The 25,039-nt window shown below is 40.1% G+C and overlaps 2 protein-coding genes across 2 annotated transcripts; both read left to right on the plus strand.

Moving 5' to 3' along the window:
• The first annotated feature begins 4,893 nt into the window (after positions 1 to 4,893).
• On the plus strand, positions 4,894 to 9,710 carry grifin (galectin-related inter-fiber protein). The gene is made up of 4 exons (XM_066673513.1): positions 4,894 to 5,050; positions 7,584 to 7,663; positions 8,802 to 8,964; positions 9,492 to 9,710. Exons 1-4 carry the CDS (start codon positions 4,997 to 4,999, stop codon positions 9,654 to 9,656), a joined length of 462 nt encoding a protein of 153 aa, XP_066529610.1. The 5' UTR covers positions 4,894 to 4,996; the 3' UTR covers positions 9,657 to 9,710.
• A 1,499-nt stretch (positions 9,711 to 11,209) lies between these two features.
• LOC136700493 (QRFP-like peptide receptor) lies at positions 11,210 to 14,263 on the plus strand. The gene is made up of 2 exons (XM_066675875.1): positions 11,210 to 11,326; positions 11,679 to 14,263. Exon 2 carries the CDS (start codon positions 11,914 to 11,916, stop codon positions 13,198 to 13,200), a length of 1,287 nt encoding a protein of 428 aa, XP_066531972.1. The 5' UTR covers positions 11,210 to 11,326; positions 11,679 to 11,913; the 3' UTR covers positions 13,201 to 14,263.
• The last annotated feature ends 10,776 nt before the right edge of the window (positions 14,264 to 25,039 follow it).

Consider the following 25,039-nt stretch of genomic DNA (forward strand, 5'->3'; position numbering starts at 1 on the left):
GTTGTGAATGATGTCCTAATAAATGAACTTAAGGTAACTTAAGACAATTGACTGAGGACAGTCATTCTGAGTGTTTACAGAACAGCGCTCAAGACTGAAGAGCCAGTTGTCTATAAAATTACAATACCAAGTCTAAAGCCTGACTTTGTTATTCCCCCTGTTTGTGTTGAGCTTAAACTTTTTGGAAATGTTATTTTTAAGCTGAAATCTTTTACACACAGCAACAGTGCTCTAGACTTAACTAGCTGTATTGTTAAAAACAAAATCAAAATGTGATTAGAAATGTTTTATAAGACATTGACAGGCTGAAGCAAAATCAGCATGTGGACAGACTAGGTAATCCCACCAGATATTTGCTCAGGTAATATGAATACTTTCCACCATCTTCTATAGCCACTTCTTCCAGAACAGTCAAGGCAAGAACACTGGACAGAGTGCCAGTCTACCACAGAGTGTCACACACTCAGATCTGTGTGGAATCCACCTACCAGCATGTGGTTTTGGATTGTGGGAGGAAACCAGATAAACCAGAGGAAACTCAGAAGCAGTGACCAAAGGTGAAGGTTAAAACTAGGACCCCCAAGACCCTGGAGATATGTGGCAGCAACACCCCTTCCTGCAGCGCCATTGCACCACCCTAATTGTTAAAAAATGTGAATTCCGTGCTGCATAACATTGTATTACTATGCTATCTTGTGCAGTGAGGAAGGAGCTAGCTTCCTCTTAGTGTTTCAGCCACAAGCTCTTTGATCAAAATCTAAGAAGGTTATTATCCTAACCAAGGAAAAAGTGAAGTACACATTGCCAAAGAGAATACAAAGATTATACACGTTTAAACCAGACACTAACACACTGTAGTGCACAAATAGTTGCCAAACACAACACAAATTTAATACAGTGTTTAGAGTTATGTTCAGAGTTCTGACCACTCTGTATGTTAATGGAGTATTTCTGCTGCTTTGGGATCAAGTTTGTTCAATAGGGGTCTGGACTTTCCTGTAAATAATCTCTGGGCAATTTGTGCCAAATAAGCTATGTAAATTCAATGGCACTGGGTTGAATGGAAACCCTGTCAGTTTGCATAATGTACAGTACTGTGTAGAAGTCAGAAAGCAACATTCTGCATGCTGCTTTCACAGAAAAGGGTTGTTAATTAAATTATTTAACTTAACCACACGCTGCCATTATTATCAGTTCCATTCTTTTAAGAAAAATTGCTTTGAATTTTTAAAGGAAACTGCAGGGATGTTTTGAGAAACCACCAAAGTTCAGGCTTAAAAACTGGTTACATGTTCTGTTTCTCACAATCAAAGAAATCTTCAGTGGTGCGGGGTGGTCAGTCCTTCATTTTAACATCTAACTTTGTGTTGTCTAAAAAACCTCTTGAATTATCTATATTTAATGTTTGTTTGGGGTGGCATGGTGGCGCAGCAGGTAGTGTCGCAGTCACACAGCTCCAGGGACCTGGAGGTTGTGGGGTAAAGTCCCGCTCCCGGTGACTGTCTGTGAGGAGTTTGGTGTGTTCTCCCTGTGTCCGTGTGGGTTTCCTCCGGGTGCTCCGGTTTCCTCCCACGGTCCAAAAACACACGTTGGTAGGTGGATTGGTGACTCAAAAAGGTCCGTAGGTGTGAGGGTGTGTGTTGCCTGTGAAGGACTGGCGCCCCCTCCAGGGTGTATTCCCGCCTTGTGCCCAATGATTCCAGGTAGGCTCTGGACTCATCGCGACCCTGAACTGGATAAGCGGTTTCAGATAATGAATGAATAATGGTTGTTGGACAGAGTGCTTAATTACACACCACAGACAAAACATAGGTGACTACTACAGGAGTAACATATGAAGAGGATGAATTATATAAACATCCTCCAATATATTGTCCTCACACATCAAATCTAAATATTCTAAACACAATTCACACTACACTAAGCGATAGAAACAACAGCAACATATGACAAAAATATTCTGGCACATACACGTGTGCCAACTTGGACCAAAGTGTCAGTGTCCTGTTTTCGGAAATGTCCTAGTGTTAAGGTTAGGCTCAGGGTTGCGTTTCTCCCTTTACAAAAACATGACACCGACACATTAATGCACTAATGTGTGTATTACATTCTCTACTGTGGGAATAGGACATGATGGGAAATAATTTGCATGTCCACAGCCTGAAACAAACATCTCGAGTCTAAGATATCAGCATAATATCATTAATTACATATGATACCAACATGTACAAACTTACACTGAAGCTAGAGGCAAGGCAGACATTTGAATATAACTGTTTACAATATCATTGATAATGCATGGAACAGTAATGTGTTATTATTAAAGGGAATGTGATTTTCATATTCATTAGTATCAGACAGCTGCACTAAATACTGATGCCATGGGGCATGTTGCTGTTTACTGTGGTTCTGGTGAGCTCTCCTTTGCTGTGGTGTGTCCAGGGGCCATTTGCTGACAGTTTATGAGTTGTGGCAGCTCTGGACTCATGCCAAGACCCACATGAGGAAGATTAGCATCGTTTCTATCAGATATGCTAATGTATGTTTTATGTAATTTATAATGCATGTGCTTGAATAATATATCATTCTTGATATTGTTGATTATCATTAAATTTCTTGTTTTTTTTTACTGCTGTGTATGAATGAGTCTCTGAAACAATCCCGAGGTGCTTGTCTCCAGACATTCCAGCAGTGCAGTGGAGACGGTCAGTAGCGGTCAAGAGCGGAGCTCTTTTGTCCCTGTTGTTCTGTTGATATTTGCATGCAGCTGCAATGTCTCCAGCTGAGTGACGCTGAGGCAAAATCACACCTGAGTAAGCCCCTGCTGTCAGTGAAGCCCATCACAACAGAATGTGATGAGAATATAACAGCTGACCCTACCTTTAATATCTCATTAAAATAGGTGAGGTGGTGCAAAAGGTGGGGGGGAGAGAGAGAGAGAGAGAGAGAGAGAGAGAGAAAGAGAGAGAGAGAGAGAGAGAGAGAGAGAGAGAGAGAGAGAGAGAGAGAGAGAAGCAAAAAAGCAGAAAGCCCCCAGGTTCTTTTGAGTGTGGGTGAAGCTGCCAGCCATGTCACAGCCAGGAGCACCGATAAGAGACTGGACAACACACACACACACACACACAGATGAGAATGCTCAAACACAATGCACATTCTTAACCCTCAGTAAAGGTGGTCCACAGATAAGTTTCCTTTTCCCACTGATTTATATCCTGCCTCTCCCACCTACACAAATACAAAACAGGTGGGTTTTATTAATGGTATCTTTAAAGCAGGTATCTTTAAAGGTGCAATCAGTTGTTTTTCTTAGTGATTTTTTTAACCACATAATAGCACCTTCTAAACCTATTTTATACTAAACCATTTGTGGGACCTGTTCTATGGAGTAAACGCTTCCTCTCGTGAGCTGCACTTTATAGAAAAAACAATTAAAATATTAGTCACTTTCATGAATATTACTTGCTATGTTTTTGGTTTATGGGAAGCATGACTTAATCTGCCAGAGGTGTGTGCTGCTCTTGTGGTGGAGAAATGTGGGGTATTTTGCCGCTGTAAGCAGACGCTGGCCTGGGCTCTAATGAGCTCAGGACAGCCTTTGTGTCTAAACACAGGCAGGAAATTCCAAAGGGCAGGCGAATGTGATGAGCTGTGAAAAGTCAAACAGACATGCACATGTATCGTCTAATCCTCGGGATCAGAGCCTGACAGCCTGCTACGAAACAGCATGTGGCCCACCACTGTGCATCACACTCTTTCTCTATCTCTCTTTCCTCCTCCATCTCTCTTTCCCTCTCTCCTCATCCACACTTTCTCTCATGCTACTGATGCTGGCTGTTACATTTAATAAGCACTTTCACTTCTCTCTCCCTGTCTGTCTCTCTCTATTTTTCTGTGTCTCTCACTCTAACACTTCCACTATTCTTTTTCGCTCTCTCGCTATATATTTTTTTCTCCTCTATCACTTACTCTTTGTTTCTCCCAATCCATCCTTTTATTCTCACTTTACAGATGCTGGCTGTTGCTTTTATTAAGCTCTCTCACTCTCACTCTCTCTCTCTGCTACTGACATTTATTTCTCTCTCCCAATCCTTCTTTTCACTTTCATGCTACTGATGCTGGCTGTTGCTTTTAATAAGCACTTTCACCTTTCACTTAGTCACTCACTCTCACACCACTGAGCTTCTCTCTATCAGTCTTTCTCTTTCTCTATCTTGATGCTAGCTGTTGCTACCTACAAGCGCATTCACTCTTCTCCCTCCCTCTTTCTGTCTGTCATTTTCTTTCTTGCTGTGTCTGGGAGGAGCTGAAAGGCAGTGATCAAAATTGCATTATTTTCTGAGAGTAATAACACACGCAACGTGTTACCTGAGAACAAAAATAAAAACAAGCCGTCTCAGCTTCATCACTCTTCATCATGGTCTGGAGGGACAGCCATGGCTCATTAGCCGCTATGCTCCACTCCATTTCCTGAGCCGTGATGAATGCACACGACCTTAATCCAATATCTGATCATAAATGTCATTAGTATGAAAAAAAGACATGATAACAAAATGAGGATAATAAAATGAACACAGGGAAATGAATCACCTCCAGTTGTGTAGCAGCGTGACTGATTTTGACTAATGCCTGTACATTACACACCATGCCGAGAAAGATCAGATGTACACTAGCATGCTTGTTTTACTGTGTTTGTGTGTCTGCATATGTGTGTATTCAGTGAGAGAGAGAGAGAGAGAGAGAGAGAGAGAGAGAGAGAGAGAAATAGAGGTAGGGAGGGAGGGAAAGAGGGAGGAAAATAACATGACAGAGAGCCCAGGAGTAAACAGGAGGCATGCCAGGACTGCGAGGGTGTGTGTAGATGTGGATGTTTTGGAGTATTTTGGAGCAGACAATAGATCGCCCAGTACACCCCATGATCCCCCAGCAAAGCCTGCAGCTCACGTGGTGCCCGGATCTCTTTAAATGACCACTCCTGCTCCAAAAGAGCCCCCAGTGAATGGCTGATCGATCCCCAGTGCCCAGAGACGCCGCAGACGAGATGACATTACGGGTAAGAAACTGCCTCTCCGCTGCAGACGCAATCAAAGCAAATCGGCTCATTCTATGGCGGTCGTTCGTAGTTCAATTACCTGCTCTACACCGAGGGGCCGGCCTTATACTGTCCTGCTTCTAACACAGCGCTGTGCTTGTGTGTCTGTCATTACAGCCTGCAGATCAGCTCTAGTGGATGATAATCAGCACAGTACAGACATGCTGAAGTAATAGATGCATTACACAAATGATGGTCCTCCACATGATGAGCTCATGAAGTGACGACAAGTGGAGCTTGAGTGTGGCAGTTTTACATTGAACTTGGCTTGGCTCAATCTCTATCTCTGTTTCTACTACTATCTTTTATCTCACTCTTTCTCTATTTCTCTCTTGCAGAATCTTTCTGTCTCCCTGTCTCTCATGCCATCCATCCATCTCACTCTCTCTTTCTCTCTAAGTATCTATTTATCTTCCTCTCTTGTACTATCCCTTTATTTCTCTCTTGCAGTATCTGTTTATCTCTCTATCTGTCTCTCTCATGTTACCCATCTCAATTTCTCTCTGTCACTCTACCTATTTCTTGTGGTATCACTCTATATCACTCACTCTCTCTCTCTGTCTCTCGCTCTCTCCCTCCCTGAACGTTGGGCTGATGAATGTTTAATTATGCTCCATCCTGCCGTGCCGAAAGCAATCAGAATGCCACAGCACTCTCCATTTCTGCGACGTCCCGTCATTACCTGCAGAATACCTGAGATCACCGCAAACGTGGTACCACCGCGGCAGTTTTATTTAATGGGCCTTGAAACAGGTAGTTAAAATAAAGCTTTCCACCGTCAGGATCAATGTCATTTTCCAACTAGTGAGGCCCATTCCATCATTCTGAAAGGAATGGTACAGAATTGTAACTCAATTGACCATCAGTTGGTTTTTATCTAACACAACAGTCTGCACTGCATGCTGAAATTTGTCAGAGAACCAGTAAATCATTAGGAGGTTCTTTACTGCAAAAACATGTTTCTTAAACTCACACCTCTCATTTACAAAATGGAAAAATGGAACAATGTATGTAAAGGTTCAGTAAGGTTTTACTGTAATTCATCGTTCATAAGGCTGCGTGACCCCTACATAAGGTTTTTATGACAACAGACCTAAACCAAAGTTAACATTTATAATATCTCACTCTAAAGTGTTATGACAACTATTGTGTGTTTGAATAATGTAGGTTTATGTCAGTTGTCATGGAAGGCTTATGTAGGTGGTATCTATTCTGATGAAAAATGACCAGTTCCATTTTTTATTAAGTGTCTCTAATAACCATGTAATTAAGTGTTAAAAACACACACTATAAACTTGTAACAACCCACACACATACTAAAATTATTTGAAATCCAATTTCTTCATATTAATTTGCATTATACTTTGAACTTTTTTGGACAGCAACAACTTGCACTCTTTCCAGAGTAACTCACACTTAATCACATTAGAGAGGAAGGTTAATTAGTTGCCCTGTGAAGGACTGGCGTCCCCTCCAGGGTGTATTCCCGCCTTGCGCCCGATGATTCCAGGTAGGCTCTGGACCCCCCCGCGACCCTAAATTGGATAAGCGGTTACAGATAATGGATGGATGGTTAATTAGTTAAGTGGGTTTACTTGAGCGTGGAATCCATTCTGCTACCAGCTGAAGTGCTTGTTCTCTTTCTGAGCTGAGGGATTAAATATTAAAAATAAAATATCCTCATAGGCCAAGTTCTGTAGCCTTGAACTAAACAGTCCTCTTCTGCAGGTGTGTATAAACCTGTCTTATATTTCAAGGCCCCTTCACTTTCCATTTCTGAGCTCTCGATCTCTGATTGATTATTCATTCCACATAAACCTTTTGCTTTCATGGCACTGTGTCTTTAACTGACCAGTGTTCCTGTGTGTGACAGATGTGCTTTGATAGTCACGCCCCTTGTCCGCAAGGTCTTTTTTATGCAAGATGAAGCCTATACCTTCATATGAAAGGGCAATTGATTTCAAAGAACAATTTCCAGCACAAAGGGTTTTCCATGAATACCATGTTTTCTGTGCTCAAACATGAATCGATTTGGTTACCTTTGGATCCTTGGGGCCTTTGAGGATTCAAATATCATGGCCCTCCTATTGAAGTCTATATACAGGAGAACATATCATATAATGAATCCTGTCATCTGTCCTTTTGACTATAAATGTGCTAATGGAGCACATTTGATTAATGCTCAGAATGGAAGCATATACCGTCTCAGTGAACCACACATTGATTTCATGATATTCATCTAATCATAGTCCACTGACCAGAACTAATAATATTACATTACATGAATCATATTAGAAGATAACGAAGGCTTCAGTTACATTTACATATTTCAGTATAATATATTCAAATGACTGTCTAAGGGCTGGGGCTTGTTTTCAGTCTTTTAAAAAGAAAATGTCTTCACCAGCTTGTTTTTTCCACATCGCTTTATTAACACTGCTGGGAACTCCTTTTAAGGAAGATGTTTAGATGAAATGTTGATTGACCCTTGCAGTTTGAGGCCTCCTGTCCTGATGGACTGTGTCCTGGATGGAGTGTGATCCTGAAAGGAGAGACACCTTCAGAGGCCAACAAGTAAGTCCAGGGCAAAGGTCCTCACCATGGGGATTTTGGTGAAGGCATCTATAAACATCTCCGGCCCTGACCACAGGTCTACGGAGAAATTACTGAATGCCAATAGGGCAGAATATGATTTAGAAAATGCACACTTGAGTTGAGCGCCATTTATTTTCCAGGGCTGCCATGCGGACTGAATGTAATTTCTCTGACCAGTGTGCATCACTTTAGATGAAAGTGACCACTTCCACTTTCTTTCAGTGTACACAGCGAACCACAGATCAATTGACAATTTAATTCTACCCCAAAGCCTTCAAGGTCATCCGTATGTATGAGAAGTTTTCCATAAATCTACAGTGTACATCAAACGGGTCCTTCTTCCACCCTTCAACCTCCTTATTCTGGAATAGGAAAATCACCAGTGCCGGAGGGGAATTTAAGTGGAATAGAGTCTGACCTCAAAGCTAGAAACGGAATACACAATGATGGAGGTCCAGTTTGTAAATGTAATGGAGCCAACTTAAGATTGAACCATAGCGATATTTCAAACAGACAGCCCACAATTCTGGCTAAAGCTTATTTATATTCTTTTTTTAATATATATATATATAAAATTCCTTTTCCCTAAAACACTTAGTCCACTTAGGAACAGGAGTAGTTACTCTGAGAAGTTAATAATTTATCCTGCCCAGTGAGAGAAAGACCTCATTTATCAGGGTAGCTGTAAGAAATGCCCCCAATACAAACAATAACATGAAGAATCAGGACTATAAAGCACCGCTCTGAACGCTAATGTGACAAGCATGCATGTGACAATTCATTTAGCATTGGAAGAATGTCTATCCCATGGGCTTGATCCTGACGCAGTTCATCAATTATAGATCCTCTTAGACAGGGCAGAGAGCAGCCGAGGCAGTCGGGGAAACATCCCAAGATTATTGCCTGAAACCTTTTCCATGCTGGATTCTCAGTGAGTTGGAAAGAAAGAGTTGGGAAGGTAAAGAGCAGGAGACCAGCCAAACACAGCCGACAGGCCATTTTTCTGTTACATTTGGAGTAACTGAGTTTCTCAGGCAGATTGCTCCAGACTCCATTGCCTGTGACTCCTCTAATTGATTGCTACAGCATCCCTAATGTGCCTTTCTGCCTTGCCGAGGTTCGAGATCAATTTCCTCTGTGACCGGGACGACAAAATAGCCTTCCATTTCAACCCCCGCTTCACAGAGTCAGACATCGTCTGTAACTCCTTCATGGCGAATCGCTGGGGGCAAGAAGAGAGATGCACCAACTTCCCCTTTGGCACCGATGAGCCTTTTCAGGTGAAACTAAATCACCACAGTCATTATACCCTGACACATCTTTACAAATATTACACTTGATGCAAATAAGTTTAAGAAACACAGCACTGTTTGTATAGTCTTCACACATAATGGACATTCTGGAGCAGCTACACATTCGCTATGCTCAATGCTGAGATGTCCACGAGTGTTTGGCTGTATTGTGGAGCAGCGGAACTCTGCTGTCTGCAGTGATTGAGCAGCAGTCAATAATACTGGGATGAACTGGAGTGGTCTCTGTGATCCACAACTAATCGTCATCAACTAAACATTATATAATGATTATTTATATAAGTGTAGGCACATATAAGAGTAAAATATATAATTGCTGTTGGAAAAAAAACCCTATATTTCCAGATTTTCAGTTGGTGTATCTTTATCCAAAATACCATCTACAAAACTACAATCAAACATTTACATTATTTGATCATTTTAAGCTTTGTTCTGACAGCAATATAATTAAATGCTTTACATAAGTCTTATACACAGATTTTTCCCTCTCCCAACAGATTGAAATCTATTCAGACAATGACAACTTCCATGTTTACATTGATGACACGAAGATCATGCAGTATAAACACCGCGTGGAAGACCTGAAGACCATCACTAAAGTTCAGGTGGTCAACGATGTCAACATCTCCTCTCTGGAGCTAACCAAGAAACATTTTTACTAAAGCCGGGAAGTGTAGGAGCTTTATAAATCAAGCTCCTTTCGGCACAGCCCTCTGGGAAGCATAAGCTGAAGTAAGCCTTTGTTTGTTTACTCTGGATTACTGTGTGTCTTGCATATTCTGTTGATAATTTTAGCAATAAATGACAATGATTATCTTCTTCGCCTGTTGACTTGGCTTATCTGATTGCTGCATCCAAACAAAAACAACCTGAATAAACGCTGAAAGTTTGAATGCTAAGACGCCCGTCTGTTGGGAGTACTCTGATTGACTTTGAGAACAATAATTGCCTCAGACTCCTTTCCTGATCTGTCCAGTGCAATTAACACATTAGAGTCAGTGCTAAATGACTGCTGGGAAAACATTTTCACAAGAACATTAGGGGATTAACACTCTCGCCAAGCACCAAGATGGAGGAAGAAAAGTAGAAATCATGATTAAAAATGCTAATAATAGCACCTACATAAACATGAGGCACCTGTGCAAGAAAATGCTTCTTGATCGATTAAAGATGACCACTTCATACTGGGGGCCTGCACATTCTGATACAGTGTAAAATGGTGTAATTTCTGGGAATACGTCCATATGACATTACAATCAGAAGAGCCAAGCTGACAGCCTGATAGTTAGGAGCTCTGGAACAGATGGAGCAAACACAGCGCTGAAGGATGCAGGACGTTCACCCAGGGCTTTCAAACAGAACGCATTCAGTCAACACCTGTCCAAACGCCAAAGTAGTGCACTACACCAAGAACCTGTTGAACCGCTAAGAAAATTATAACATGATCATTAAAACAACTAATTTAAAGATGTTCCAATGTAATATACAGTTCTGTGCTGTTGCCAAGAAATGACATGATAACAGAAACCTAATAACATATCTAATAGACAAATGTTTATATTATATATATATATATATATATATATATATATATATATATATATATATATATATATATATATATATATATATATATATATATATATATATATATAGTGTGGCCAGTATTTTTCCTTCCTTTTTATGGGGAACTGCTTTCAGTTTGCTGAAGTTTCAGAAGTTTGCTGTATGTTCTGTTTCTCACAATCCACATGATTCCAAACATATCCAGTGGTGCTGAGGACACCAACAGCTGTATAATCTCATTAGCAATTTTATTCTTTTCTGTCTAATTCAGTTTCTCACAAACACCTTAAAAGCTAATTATATACACACTATATATTGGAAAGATGAACAGAAAAAAGGAATTATTTGCTCAAAAAACAAGCTGATTTTAATTAGAATACAAATAAAGGGTCACTTGCAAAATTATATCAACAATATAGATTTATATATAGAGAGAGTTTGTCATTAATTATCAATTTAATATATATTAGCGCAGCTTCCTTACACAGAGAGAAGCACGGACGAGATAGCTGCTGAGAGCAACAGCAGCACGTTCAGCGCAAGGCACACAGCCAGAGAGAGAGTGTGAGAGAGAGAGAGAGAGAGAGAGAGAGAGAGAGAGAAAGAGAGGGGCTGCATAATTCACAGCATTCTGCCATTCCGTGGGAGGAGGAGGTAGAGGAGGAACTCAGGACTACACGGCCAAGTCCACTCTCAGGAGGCTGCATGGAAGGAAATGTGGCAGACCATAAACATCTCACTGGAGACCTTATGCACAATCATCAGGGTATGTATCTGCGTTTCTGATCATCCCCAATATTTTCAATATCCTCACTTTTACAAAATTCTGTGGCATATTCACTGGGGGAAAAAGCACACATCCCCAGAGTGGTTGTTCCGGAGTATGTATTCTATTATGTATTTATCTTTTGAGATAGAACTGTACACTGTTTACTTTAAGTTCCATAACTGATCATGACTGCATTGCAAACAAGTGTCTGCGGAGATTGTAGATTGAATGAAATGCAGCCTTGTGAAGTTTTTATGCTATATTCTCAAAGTCAATCTCTGCTGCAGTTATACACACCGTTAGTACACAAGTGTTAAAGCTGCACTGTAATATGTTGGTTTTCTTCTAGGGCAGCTGGCTAAATACAAGTATCAAATCCAACACTTTTTTGACTGACAGAAGATGAAATCATTGCCTGCATAAGCTGCGTGGACTGACATGATACAAATATCCATGTCTTGAAATCTGAAGCACCAGCTACATTGTCTCTGCTTGTCATGAGCTTGAATTCTTGGGAATGTGCAGAACTGAGACTTTGATTCACTCTTTGATCAGCAACAGCACTTAGCTTTCAAAACTTCACCATGAATTTGTCAGAATTTCACATCTCCAACTCGCTACTGTCACCAAATGGATCAGTTCCTAGAGTCGAGGACACGGATGGTGAATTGTTCCTCCAGCAGAATGGTGAACTAGAGAGGCTGCTGCTGTTGACAATCAGGGAGCCCACCACTATCGCCCTTACAGTGATGTACTCCATGTCTTTCGCTGTGGGATTCATGGGGAATATCATGGCAATCCGGATGCTCACCAGCCAGAAGAGCAGGAGGGTCCAGAGTGTCAGTGCCACACGCAGCTTACTGATCAACCTGGCCGTTTGCGACCTGATGGTTGTCTGCATCTGTATGCCCATCACCCTGGGTCACACCATCTACACTGCCTGGGTGTATGGGGACCTGCTTTGCCGGGCAGTCCCTTTCATCCAGGCTGTGTCGGTTTCAGCAAGTGTCCTCAGCCTGACGGTCATCAGCGTCAACAGGTACTACAGCGTGCACAGCCCACTCAATGCCCGATCTTACTTCACCCAGAGAAAGATCTACGCAACCATCATTGTGGTTTGGGTGCTGAGCTCAAGCATTTGTGCCCCACTCCTATTCATGGTCAAGCTGGATGAGATCCATTTGATTGACATCAACGTGCCGATCTGCAGGGAGCTGTGGCCGCAAGCGAGACTGAAGCAAGTCTACAATGTCCTCCTCTTCATCACGCTCTACTGCATCCCTGTGGCTTTCAACCTGACCATCAGTTTTCTCACAGGTCGCAAGCTATGGAGGGCATCCCAACACTTTGACAGCTTCGACCCACACAGCCAAGTGGTGTATGCCTCATGCCTGAAGACACGCAAGAAGATTGCCAAAGTGGTGGTCACCCTGGTCCTGCTCTTCGCCATCTCCTGGCTGCCCCTTTATGTGGCTGACATTTTGATTGACCATGAGATGCATCCCTCACCTTGGATCCTGCAGACCCGGCCATTCGCCCAGTGGCTGGGCCTCACCAACTCCAGCCTCAATCCCATCTGCTACTGTTTCTTAGGGGACTTACATCGCTCCGCCAAGATGCTAAAGTCCAAGTACCACCAGCGGGTGCTGTCCCTCCTCAGGTCGTCCAGCTCCGGCAAGCTGCCACGGATGCTGTCTTTTAAGAGGCAGTCGTCCAGTCAAAGGCACAGGCCCAGGACTCAGGTGTCTGAGGAGACACTCTCAGATTGGTGCTCTCACACCAGCGTGGGGGACTCCAGCCAGATGCTGTCACTTCAAAGCCTGTCAGACAGATCAGCTTCCAGGAGCTCCCCTGACCTTACTGGCCTGTAGGCAGTGAACTCATATGCTCTGATATCACAGGGCTCAGTCAACATGAACATCCGTGTAGTCAGACAGCATGAAATTTAAGAGGACTTGGACATGGATGGGAAAGTGGACTTGGAGTTAAGCTCTAAGATTAGCATGACATTTAGCTAACAGTGCTGCCTATAATTATTTTGCTGCTGTCAGATGATTAAATCCTTAAAACCCTTAAAAACTCGACAAGGCAATTCACATTGGACATGAAATGTGAGTTGTGTAAATTACGCTTGTTCCATGGTACATTTGATTTGTTGTGTCAGCACTGACATGGGGCTTAGAGTTAGGGTTATCATCTCTAATTTATGCACACACTTAATTTCAAAGTTTGTGGGCACAAGCTGAGCCGATGTTTTTGAAATTCATAAGTAGCACGTCCACATTTCCTACAGTTACAGCCTGTATTTTTCTCAAAATAATTTATTCTTGGTCAGGTAAGTCAGGGAATGACATTAGATAACTCCAAATCACCCCAAGGGTACTGGACAAACACTATCACTCCAGGGAATGCAGTTCTACCGCTCTACAGCAAAATGTTCCTGTGTGAGGGGTTATAACCCTGCGGTGGGTTCTTGGCATAGGGCATGGTGACCTAGCGCAGCTGCTCCAGAGTGTTCAACTTCATTTCATGCTTTTCTACAGAGATTATACAAGCTGTATATGCACAACTGAATGTCTGTGTTCACAGTGGGTGCACCTTAAAGTGGCTAAATTTAAAGGGATGTCAAGAAGCTTTTGGACATATAGTATTGAATCTGTCAAAAACTCCTTAAAAGGTAGTGTAATGTCACAGCCATGTCACTGTGCTTTTCCTTCTGAACTGTATATAAGATCTGTAGATGTACAAGTTAATGTGGGTTAATCATCTCTGGATTTTAATAAGCTGTGTAGAAAATGTCAGCTGTGAAGTCAGAATGTACACATTTTAAGTACTGCTGCTTATCCGCACTGTTTACATTAGCCCTGCTTAATTAAATGAATTGTCCTTGACTGTGAATATTTCATTTCTAAACCCATTCATATACAGACAAAGGAGCCACAAGACCATTCAAGAAATTCTGGTGTAGCTTGTAGCAATTCAGCTTCACAGCTGCAGCAAGAAGATTTTATAATCTCAAAGTGCTTTGTTTTGAATGTAAAAGTCTGTAGATTAAAAACTTGGAAGAAAACAACTTAGTCGAATAGTGAATACTATTTAAGCCATCTCATTGTCCGTGATCTCACAATGTCTTTCCTCTGACAAAGCCACCATCGGCATGGGAAGCTTCCATTAAAAGGGGAGGACACGGCAATGCTGCCAGGAGAATGATTTCAGCCTTCAGGGAAATCATTGTGGAATAAGCTTGCTCCATGATGATGGGCAAGACATAAGAAAACCTCAGGCATCAAAAGTAACCACACAAAAGTGCTCTAGTAACATTCCACAAACACTGTGATTCTAAACCAGTTGCAGCCCTTTAACATTGCATTCAAATACACATCTGATACAGGATTTGTGTGGAAGAAAAGAACAGGAAACGATGTCTGTTATGAACTTCTGCCTTTTCTCAGCTGTAGTTTTTATTTTTATTTTTTTCTTGATCTCCACTGCCGCAATTATACATTGCATTCATGCTAATAATTTCAGATTAGGAAATTTAGCACCTCATTGACTCTGGAGAATAGGATATGATTGGTCTATAATCAGCACTAATGATATTTATCAGAGCGTAAGAAGCGACTAGGGTCTCTGCAGAAATACGAGTGAAATTCTTCTTAAATTCAAGGACAAGGTGCCAATAATTCTAGCATATTATGTTGAGCTATGCCATCCATAAGTTAGAAACAGGTTAACTCAGCAGTGCATCTTTTGCCCAAACAAAGTGTTATGAGAAATAGATGGAGCTCTTCGATCTCAGTAATCAGATAAAGTAGAAAGCCCCCAGCAAACCTATTATTAACCTGGCATCTGAATAACAAGATATGACCTCATTAACAGGTGCGTAAACATCATAAAAAAAAACAAATAAAGGGATGACTTAGTACAGAGTCAATTTACAGCATTTCCATACTCTGAAAGCACCACTGATCCTGTCAATTATCCACTTAACTAATTCCATGTATGTAATCTTGGCACAACTTAAATGACAGATTTAGTCAAGCGTTTCAAGGCTATTCAGCTAGCCTTTGGTTAAAATCTCCCAAGGATAATATGTACTTTTAATCCCGTATCAATTATGATAGTTTCTCCCAACAACTTATTAAACAATTTTTTTCATGCTAAGCCATCCCTAACAGAAAGCTGGGGATTAGTATGAGAAATAAAGTTGAAAATTAACTGCTACATCCCTAAAGATATTTGCCTAAAGATATTTGCAGTTCCTCTGAGCTTTGCAACAGCAACAACAAACTGGAACAAATTATATTTTTCATGCTCTTAATTAATGCCATTATACCATCAAAATAAACAGGGTTTGTGATGGTTTCCAAACAACGGTTTGTTTAGCTATTCTTTGATGAATTGATGTCACAAAGGCCTCGGTTCTGATTAGAAAGCCCTGGGTGTTCATTATCCCCACTATCTGGTTATAAGCTAATTGGATCTTGCTGTCCTCTCACCAGGGAAGCAGTAAGGTTACAGTTAAAAGATCTTCACTTGGCAGTTCTTCCGGATGTGTTGCACACTGCAGTGTAAAGGATCATTCCTTGCAAAATCCTTTTTCATTTCAAAACAAAACATAACCTAACATTCACTTCCAAAGGGTATTCTGTGACCATTTTAATATTCAGACAGCAAATCTGTATGGAGTACCAGCAGATCTGAAATGGGCTTTGAGACACATCCTCAGTGCGTAGCCTCAATTTCAGTTCTGTGTGCACAATGTACTAAAACATCCTGCTTTCATAATTAAGCAACTTTCATAAGCTAGAGAGAGTGTAACAGCTCTGTGTATAAATGATGTTTATTTCAACTGAAGTATATTAGTGATATTTTTCATTCACATTTAGTTAGTAGTTGTTTATATATATATATATATATATATATATATATATATATATATTTTTTTTTTTGGTTCAGTATCACTGGTCCCAGTGCTGACTTTGATTTTAAGCATTTTATATTAGGTAGGAAGAATTAAACATTGAAGAATAGTGCTAAACAAACTTCACACTCTCTTTTAATAGATGCTGGACAAACTAAGAATTTCTAATACAGCTCTAGACATAGTATTCAGTAGATCCTTGAGATGATACTTTTATACATCTTGTCCAGTTGTTTACACACACACCGAGTCTGGTAGAAGAGATTGCCCCACACATATCCATCAAGTGGAAAAGTGAAGTTTGATATGTCGTCCTGCCCCATTAAATTGAGAGACCATACATATCAAGCTCAGCTCACCTCAATACACAACCATTTCACACTGGTGATCTTCAGACCTTCTGTTCAGCACAGTCTGGATTTGTTAAGCTTTTTTGCTGAGGAAGTACATGCTGGTGACTCCAAAGCTAATGATGGTGTTTTTGCAGGTCAGGATGGACAGTGCTGTTGTTGAGGAAGAGAGCACAGAAGCAATCATGCACAGAAAGCAGTCAGACTATATGTTATGACCCGCTCTCTGGCTTTACACCTATAGAAGCTTTTACTTTAAATATCTGAATGACGCAATGATTACCTGTGGAAGCAGAGCATTTTTATCATTTATATTAATTCATTCATTAATTCATTATCTGTAACCGCTTATCCAGTTGAGGGTTGTGGTGGGTCCAAAGCCCACCTAGAATCACTGGGCGCAAGGCGGGAATACACCCTGAAGGGGGCGCCAGTCCTTCACAGGGCAGCACAGACACACACACAAATTCACTCACACACTCACACCTACGGACATCATTTATATTCCAAACCTAAAATTATATTTGGGTCCCCATGACCCTCCATCAGTTTTGTACATTGTCCAGTTCAGCAGGGTGACAAACAACTGGTGCAATTCTAATTAATGCCATGGGTCATGAATCAGCCTCTGAATAACTGCTTATGAATGGCTAATGGGAATAAAAAAGATTAACTGACTGGACAAACTAACTGATAACACGGACGATATCAGCTGTTTTTAGATATAAATCCTGGAATTTATAACGCTCTTTCTCTCTCTCTCCTGAGCCCAGAAAAGCAATGTCAGAGGCTCTATACAGGTGAGAGAATCATTCATTCATTCATTCATTATCTGTAGCCGCTTATCCAATTTAGGGTCGCGGGGGGTCCAGAGCCTACCTGGAATCATCGGGCGCAAGGCGGGAACACACCCTGGAGGGGACGCCAGTCCTTCACAGGGCAACACACTCACTCACACACACGGACACTTTCGAGTCGCCAATCCACCTGCAACGTGTGTTTTTGGACTGTGGGAGGAAACCGGAGCACCCGGAGGAAACCCACGCGGACACGGGGAGAACACACCAACTCCTCACAGACAGTCACCCGGAGCGGGAATCGAACCCACAACCTCCAGGCCCCTGGAGCTGTGTGACTGCGACACTACCTGCTGCGCCACCGTGCCGCCCGGTGAGAGAATCATTACAATAATTTTAAATCTTTAATCTTAAAGCAAAAATATTATGTCCTGTTCCTTTACATGGCCAGTTACACTGAAAGGTACAGACATAATTAAAGAATGAAATTACAAGGGCTATCCGTATTAGAGCGGATTATTCTTATTCCTTCTGAAATGCAAACTCACTTATTTCTTACTTACTAGAATAATAACATCTGTTCTTCAGAGTAATGATGATTATTGCTGCAGTGTGTGGTTGTTGTAGTGGGTAATGCCTATAGGACAAGGTTTAAAATACTGGTTCCACTACAGACAAAAGAAATTAAGATTCACTGATCTGGAAAAGCACACATCATTAAGAAATTATGACTAAAAGCAGGAGTCAAATTGCAGTTACACTATTCTCATTGGCAATGTGTCACAAATAATTAATTAACCTTTTAGGGGAAGAAACTGATCGCAGATCTCTAAAGCTACGGGCAGCGTTGTATTCAGTATTCCTTATTCCACTTCAGGAACTTGAGACAAATTAATTGGATTCCCAGAATTTGCCCCCATCATGCCCTGTGGTAAACAGAAATGTTCCAGATCCGATTTGGTGTGGCCTGTGTACGTTTCCCCCAAAATTATTATTGGATTCACTGAATTATAAGGGGCTACAAGCAAGCTAACATTCCTGAACACCGAAATGCTATGACATGAACGTAATCTTACCAGTATACTTTAATATTTTGTATTTCATTTTAGCAGCAACTTCAACTACAACCTGCTGCCTTCATATTAACAATGATTCACAGTATCGGAGACAGTCTCTAAGTTAGTTATGTATTAGCTCCCCCCACCTCTAATCAACTGGTGCTTGGTGCAGTAATACAAAATCAAAATATGTTGCAAAGTTTGTGCTTAAGAAGACCAGAGAAGAACTGACCATTCTGATTTCAGGCTGAATTGAACAGTAATACCTTCATAAATTATACTCAAAATTACAATCTTGTAAAAACAAAACTATTCAGTAATACACCATTTAAAAAAATTTCTTCAACTTGATTTATGTGTTCCATTGTTATTGTGATGGTTAACAAATATTAAAAAGAAACAAATATAAATAATGAATTAAATATTTATATAACTAAACATTAAATGTTGTGTTTCTGATTTAAATGATGATTGTACTGACCAGAGTTGGAAAGGTTAAGCCACTGGGTAAATAAAGATAGAATTCATAAAATATTAGTAGATGTTACCTGTTCAGATTCTGAAGTTTAAATCACCATTACTGATGCATAAATAACGGGTTCAGTAGAGTTCAGTTCATTCAATAATTATAAATTTCATACAAAGTAGCATTTAATTTGTTATTTCATAGGTTAAGTGTGTGAAATGCAAAATAAAAAATATATATGTTTGTGACTTATACACATAGACAAATTGGCACATCTGCCTACCAGCCCCAAAATCATTGTTCCAACCGACAAGAGTTGTCTCTACTGCAGTGTAAGATTTAGACCTCTTCACATAGTGTATGAATGTTGGTCAAGGGGACAATAGGTTTTGAGAGCTCCCTTTACTGACCTGGAGATTACAACTATGACACCTAACCCTGTACTAAACCCTTCTCCTCTGTATCAATGTAAGCCAGGCCATAACAAAGTAATACAACATACAGCATGGACGAATTTGAGTTGAGTGGTCAGTCCCAGTGTTTTGTTTATGCTGTAAGAGGGGCAGTGATCAATTCTAGATCAATACACACATCAGATTAAAACTTATTAGAGAACCAAGATGACGCAGGTTAAATAAATCAGTTGACTTACAAAGTCACGATCATGTGGTTTATAATCCAGTTCATTCACTACTGTATTTAAAAAAAAAAAAAAAGATCAATTTTCTCACTCCTAAAGGCTTTAGACCGAACAAACCTTAAAATCCAAAGCAACTGTATCATAATTACTTAGAGGTGTACAGACACTACTTTATATTTCTACTCACATACACTGCATATCCAACAGGCTGAAACAGGCATGATAATGCTAAGTTGTGCACAGTCCGTGTAATCTCCATAGAAATTCATAAAATGGAACTAGACATTCTGAAGCAGGTGCACATAAATCTGTGGTCACCATGACCTTTTACCAAGTGTGGGCTAGAGATTTATAAATCCTCCAAGAATTGGGTTTTGGAGCAGTGAACTGCATTCTCTGGAAAGATTTGCACCATTCAGTAGAGATGAGTTGGAGTATTGTATGTGCTTCAAAACTAATCATCCAACATCAGTGCTGTATTACACTAATTTTCTCATGCCTAAACAGATCAGGTTAGTTTTGGGGAAGATACAATTACTATTACTGGAGTCATTATTTTACCCAAGTAACAATATTTTAACATGAGTATACATTTAGGATGTTCTACATACATGGGTAAAACAGTGAAATAGCAGTCCTCACAAGTTTACTATTACTATCACGTCCATAACACTCATCACCCCTTTGGCAACATCCTCAAGTTGCATATGGAGACAAACGTCCATTTCTTTTGACGCATTTACAGACTGGGTTTTATGACTCACTTTTAACCTTGACACCATTTCCATTAACCTCAACAGGGAAAGTATTCTATGAAATATACAGCTGTGCAAACTGTAATACATCTTCATATCTTCAGTGTTCCGGAGTAAAGCCTGGCCATAGAACTCAGACCAGAAAGCACATGTGACTTTTTCTAACCCTGCGAGCACTTTGACTCCAAGACAAATGATCTATTTGCACTTCTATGATGCATTGTCCATGATATCCAAAGGCATAACTGACTCGCAAAAGATACAGAATTTTACTTTTCTGTTATCTTTGCTCACATTAAAACCACATAAGAAGCCATTTTATGCAGCTCACCAATAACAGCGAGCAACAAAATCAACATAACCCTCTGGGGCTCAGTCAAATTTCACAAAAGGGACAAATGCTGCAGATTTCTTTTCAGGTGATGCATCAAATCACCTGATGACTTCAGTGGACACAGATGAGATAAAACCCTGAGGAAGCTCCGCGTGGACTCTCCACTTTGATTTACTGCTTCACAACACATCAATCCAATCCCGTAAATTATCACAGAATGTCACCTGAAGAGGAAACATCTTTGTCAGAATGTAGAATTGTTACTTAAAATCCAGTGGCTGCTACAGCTAAGCCTTTAGTTCGTGCCATAAATGTAAAAACCAGGCCAAATAAACAAGACACAAAAATGATACAGAGCATCAAATAACACCATCCGAGTCCAGAGGTATGTCTTTGAGGTCATTATGAAACAAGACAGGAGGACAAAACCAACCAAATCAGACACTGTAGGATTTATAATTAACAATTATTTATAATTATTCCTCACACTTCCTACCCTTCAGACACGGAAAAGACTTGATAAAAATGATAATGTTATTTGCTTTTTTATTCATAATTAACATGCCTCAAACAAGTTGATGCTCTCCAGGCAAGCCACTCCACCCACTGACATCTCATTTCTAATTGTAAATAATGAATATATCATGTCATACGTTTTGAAGCATCTGTTTGAAAATAATTACCTAGAATGCACCCAATGAATAACACATGACGACAAACAGTAACAGAAGAGCTACCATCTCTGACTTTAGACCAACAAAGTAGGTGTGAGTAACAGAGTGGACAGGGAGTGGACACCGTGTTTAAACACTTCAGCAGCACGACACACTAACACACCACCATCACCATCACATCAGTGTCACTGCAGCACTGAGAATGATCCACCACCCAAATCACACCTCATCATAGCAAACAAAATATGTAGTGCATCAGATGGGCTACAGTCTGTAATTGTAGAGTTACAGAGTGCTCTTGTATGGTCAGTAGAGCTGAGAGAATGAACTGCGTATAGAAACAAGGAAGAGGATCTTTCTCTGAGTCACGCCTATATAATTGTGTCAATCTCAGTATGAGGGGTTATACTGTAATTGCCCCTTTCATACTTAAGGACAAGTCAAGGACAGAAAAGATCTCAAGTTCATTCCAAGGGGAGCATTTGCATTTTGGGTGCTGCTCAACTCACAATATTTGATCCAAACTGTGTCAGTACAATTGAAGGAGCATCATTAGGCTGAAAAAGCAAAACACAGCTATAAGCGTCATGAACATTGATTGAATCGATTGAACTCAAATCTGTTCAACAGTATTATATATTTAGTTATTTCCAAGAGGAAAATCCTGTAATACTTTAAGAGAGGCTGAAATATGACTCTCCACTTTTGCCTTCCACTTAGCATATGCAGGTCCAGAGGAATTATTAGATGTGCCCCTTAAAAATGTTGCTGTGCCCCACTAAAATCATCATGGTTAAAAAGTCAGTTTTATCCTGCATTGATGAACAGAAGTTCAGGCCACGCCACACAAATTCATTACAGACATAATGCCTCAGAATCTTTCCAAAAGCTTGAGCAGCTAACGCTTTCAGTCAGAGGCAGTTTAGTTTGGTTTACTGGATATTCATTAACATTCACTCTGCTAACAACAGTCAAGGACACAATAGCCCATAGCTATATAGTTTGGATATAGCCAGTTATAACAGTAAAAACTACCAAAAATACAACACTAAATCCACACATCTGCCATTCCCTGCCAACAGAAAATAATAATAAAACCAGTTAACACCAACAAATGTCTCATGATAATGATAATTTATTAGACTGTAATTTAGTCCTGAATCATTCAGTCCTGTACAACGTTTTATTAAATTAGTGACTGCAGAAGCTACCTAATTACACAAATCTCTCACATATTAGTATAACCTATGTGTATATTTTTCATAGGAATGTGGAGAAATTTTTAGGTGAATGGTGAAAAACTGAGGTTCATACTATATCTGTTCTTATTTTTTCAAGAGGTGCACATGAACAAAATAAATGCTCTTAATGCTAAACTGGCTTTTTTTTTTTACTAAATGCACAATTCTGTCCCTATGGCAGCTGTGCCTGTGCCCCACTGAACTCTGTGTTTACCCCAGTGCAACAACTAGTATAGCATAGAAGAAACGCCCCAAAAAAAAGTTTGGTTAAGCCATCAGACGTCCTTGCTGTCTGAATTTGCGCATTTGCAATTAAGTTCAGCTTTTTTGTTTTAAAGTGATCTGTAACAGGTTGACCGTGGGCAGCAGTAGCAGGAAGTTCATCCATGACAAACTTTCAAGAAGCTACATCTAGTGCAGCATTTATTTTAACTTTTTTTTTTTTTTTCAAATTTTGTTCTAGAAATGCAAATGTTTACAGTGCATATAAGTAAACTAGCAAATAAACACAACCGAAAGAAAAGAAATAGGCCTGTTAGAAAAACCAAGCTATGTCACTGGACCTAGCCAATTAACCAGCATGTCTAGCCCCTACCAACTCCTAGGGGAAAATGGCCTCCTCTTTATCAAGCCTTGCCCCTCCTCTAGACTAATCCAACTAAACTAACTCACTTTTCCAAATGTACAGATTAACCTGAAAGACTTCACCGAAAATAGTATAAAATTAACCCATATTAAACACTAAGCCTAAACAAATGTATTACTTAGCAAAAGACATGGCAAAACACTCAAGGCAACACTATAATATCCCCCTGCCCCAGTTCCAAGAATGGTAGGTCCCTCTCCAAAGGCGGGAAACTCCCCTATAACTTTGTCTGCCAGAAATGTCTCTGGAAGAATAAATGGCAATATATTTTTTATTTATTTATTTATTTTTTTGCTAATGTACACTTTATAATTTATTGGACGTGCTGCAAAAATCTCAGTATTTTGTTTTACCTGAATGGAGGATAATTCAACTCATTGCCTCTGCTGCTTGAAGAAGTAATTTCATGCACATTTGAGTTATGATTGCTACCTCTGAATGAGCTACAGGATATCATACAATAATGCTCTGCTGCCTCAAAGCATTGTGTGTCATTCTGCAGCTTCTTCAAAGGCAGCAATCATAAATCAAGTGTGCAAAATGTACTTAAGAATCTGCCTCATAGGCAGCTGTATTCTGCAGCTTTCTCTGAGGTATCAGTTATAACATGTAAGAAAATACTACTTCAAAATCTGCCTCAGAGGCAACAGATTCTAAAGCTTCCTCTGAGGTACAAAGTTACATCCATTTAAGCAAAACAAAATACTGATATTTCACACACTTCACACATTTATAGCTTAAAAATTATTGTGATGCCCCACTGAGCAGTAATAGAGAGAATAGAGCAGGGGTCACAAATAGGTGGACCACGGTTCAGGTCCGGACCCAGACGCTGCCCTATCCAGGCCAGGACCGTAACTGATAAACTATTATTACAATTACTACTAAGAGCTGTTTAATTTTGAACAGAGTGTTTGTTTTAAGTGGTGTGATTCTTCTAGTCATTACGGTTCATTTTTAGCACTCCAGGAAACTCAGACTAATTGCATGTGTTTCTACATATGACGTGAGGCTGCTCAGCCAATCAGATCTGTGCATTATGATGAGTGCTGTGACTCAAACAACTGATACACAGGGCAGGGCTCCAGACAAAGCTGTCCTGGGGCCAGTAGAAATCACTTGAAAAAAGTCACTTGATAAAAGCTCTTTTAGGATGACAGTGTTGCGAGTTAAAACTAGAAACATTAATAAGAAGGAAACGATTACTGGTTAAAATTCTCATACCGCTGAACATGAATTCCCATCCTTCAGCATAGAGAGCCAATCAGATTGCTGGTTATGGAAAAGCAGTAAAGTCAATTGCAACTACAAGTTATTAGGGACTTTATTATTTTTATTATTTGTAAATTTTACTTGAAATGAGTAAAGGACAATTTATTTAGAGTATTTTTATTTAGAATAATTCATAAATTGAATTCATTGTTGGAATACACTGAAATGTAATTGAAATTGTAATTTGACATTCAGTTTCTAATTACATAAAATGGTGCTATAATTATAAGGCAGGATATGGCACTGTTAATGATACAAGGTATATATTATGATCCAGACCTTGGGACATTTTTCTCTAACTGGACTTCAATAAATTTTAATGAACTACCCCCCGGAATAGAGCCTCTGTCTGTTGCTACTCTGAGGTCAGCACTGCAGAAACTTTTGGAAGTTGGTAGGAAACCACCCCTCACACTCCTTGATTTCAGGAGTTTTATAAATAAATTACACTCTGCAACATTAGGGGGAGCCTGCAAATATCCCAAATCCTACTTAGCGTTGCTTTAAATTGCTGAAGGTCTACACTTCAATCTTGATTTCTGTTACAAACCCA

The sequence above is a fragment of the Hoplias malabaricus genome, chromosome 6, assembly GCF_029633855.1.
Source record: "Hoplias malabaricus isolate fHopMal1 chromosome 6, fHopMal1.hap1, whole genome shotgun sequence".
Lineage (NCBI taxonomy): Eukaryota > Metazoa > Chordata > Actinopteri > Characiformes > Erythrinidae > Hoplias > Hoplias malabaricus.

What these genes read in the sequence shown, in the direction of transcription:
- LOC136700493 (XM_066675875.1), top strand. Translation starts at nt 11,914, where the DNA reads ATGAATTTGTCAGAATTTCACATCTCCAACTCGCTACTGTCACCAAAT.
- grifin (XM_066673513.1), top strand. Translation starts at nt 4,997, where the DNA reads ATGGCTGATCGATCCCCAGTGCCCAGAGACGCCGCAGACGAGATGACA. An exon ending in ACACCTTCAGAGGCCAACAA is followed by an intron (nt 7,664 to 8,801) that starts GTAAGTCCAGGG and finishes TGCCTTGCCGAG; the next exon opens with GTTCGAGATCAATTTCCTCT. An exon ending in GCACCGATGAGCCTTTTCAG is followed by an intron (nt 8,965 to 9,491) that starts GTGAAACTAAAT and finishes CTCTCCCAACAG; the next exon opens with ATTGAAATCTATTCAGACAA.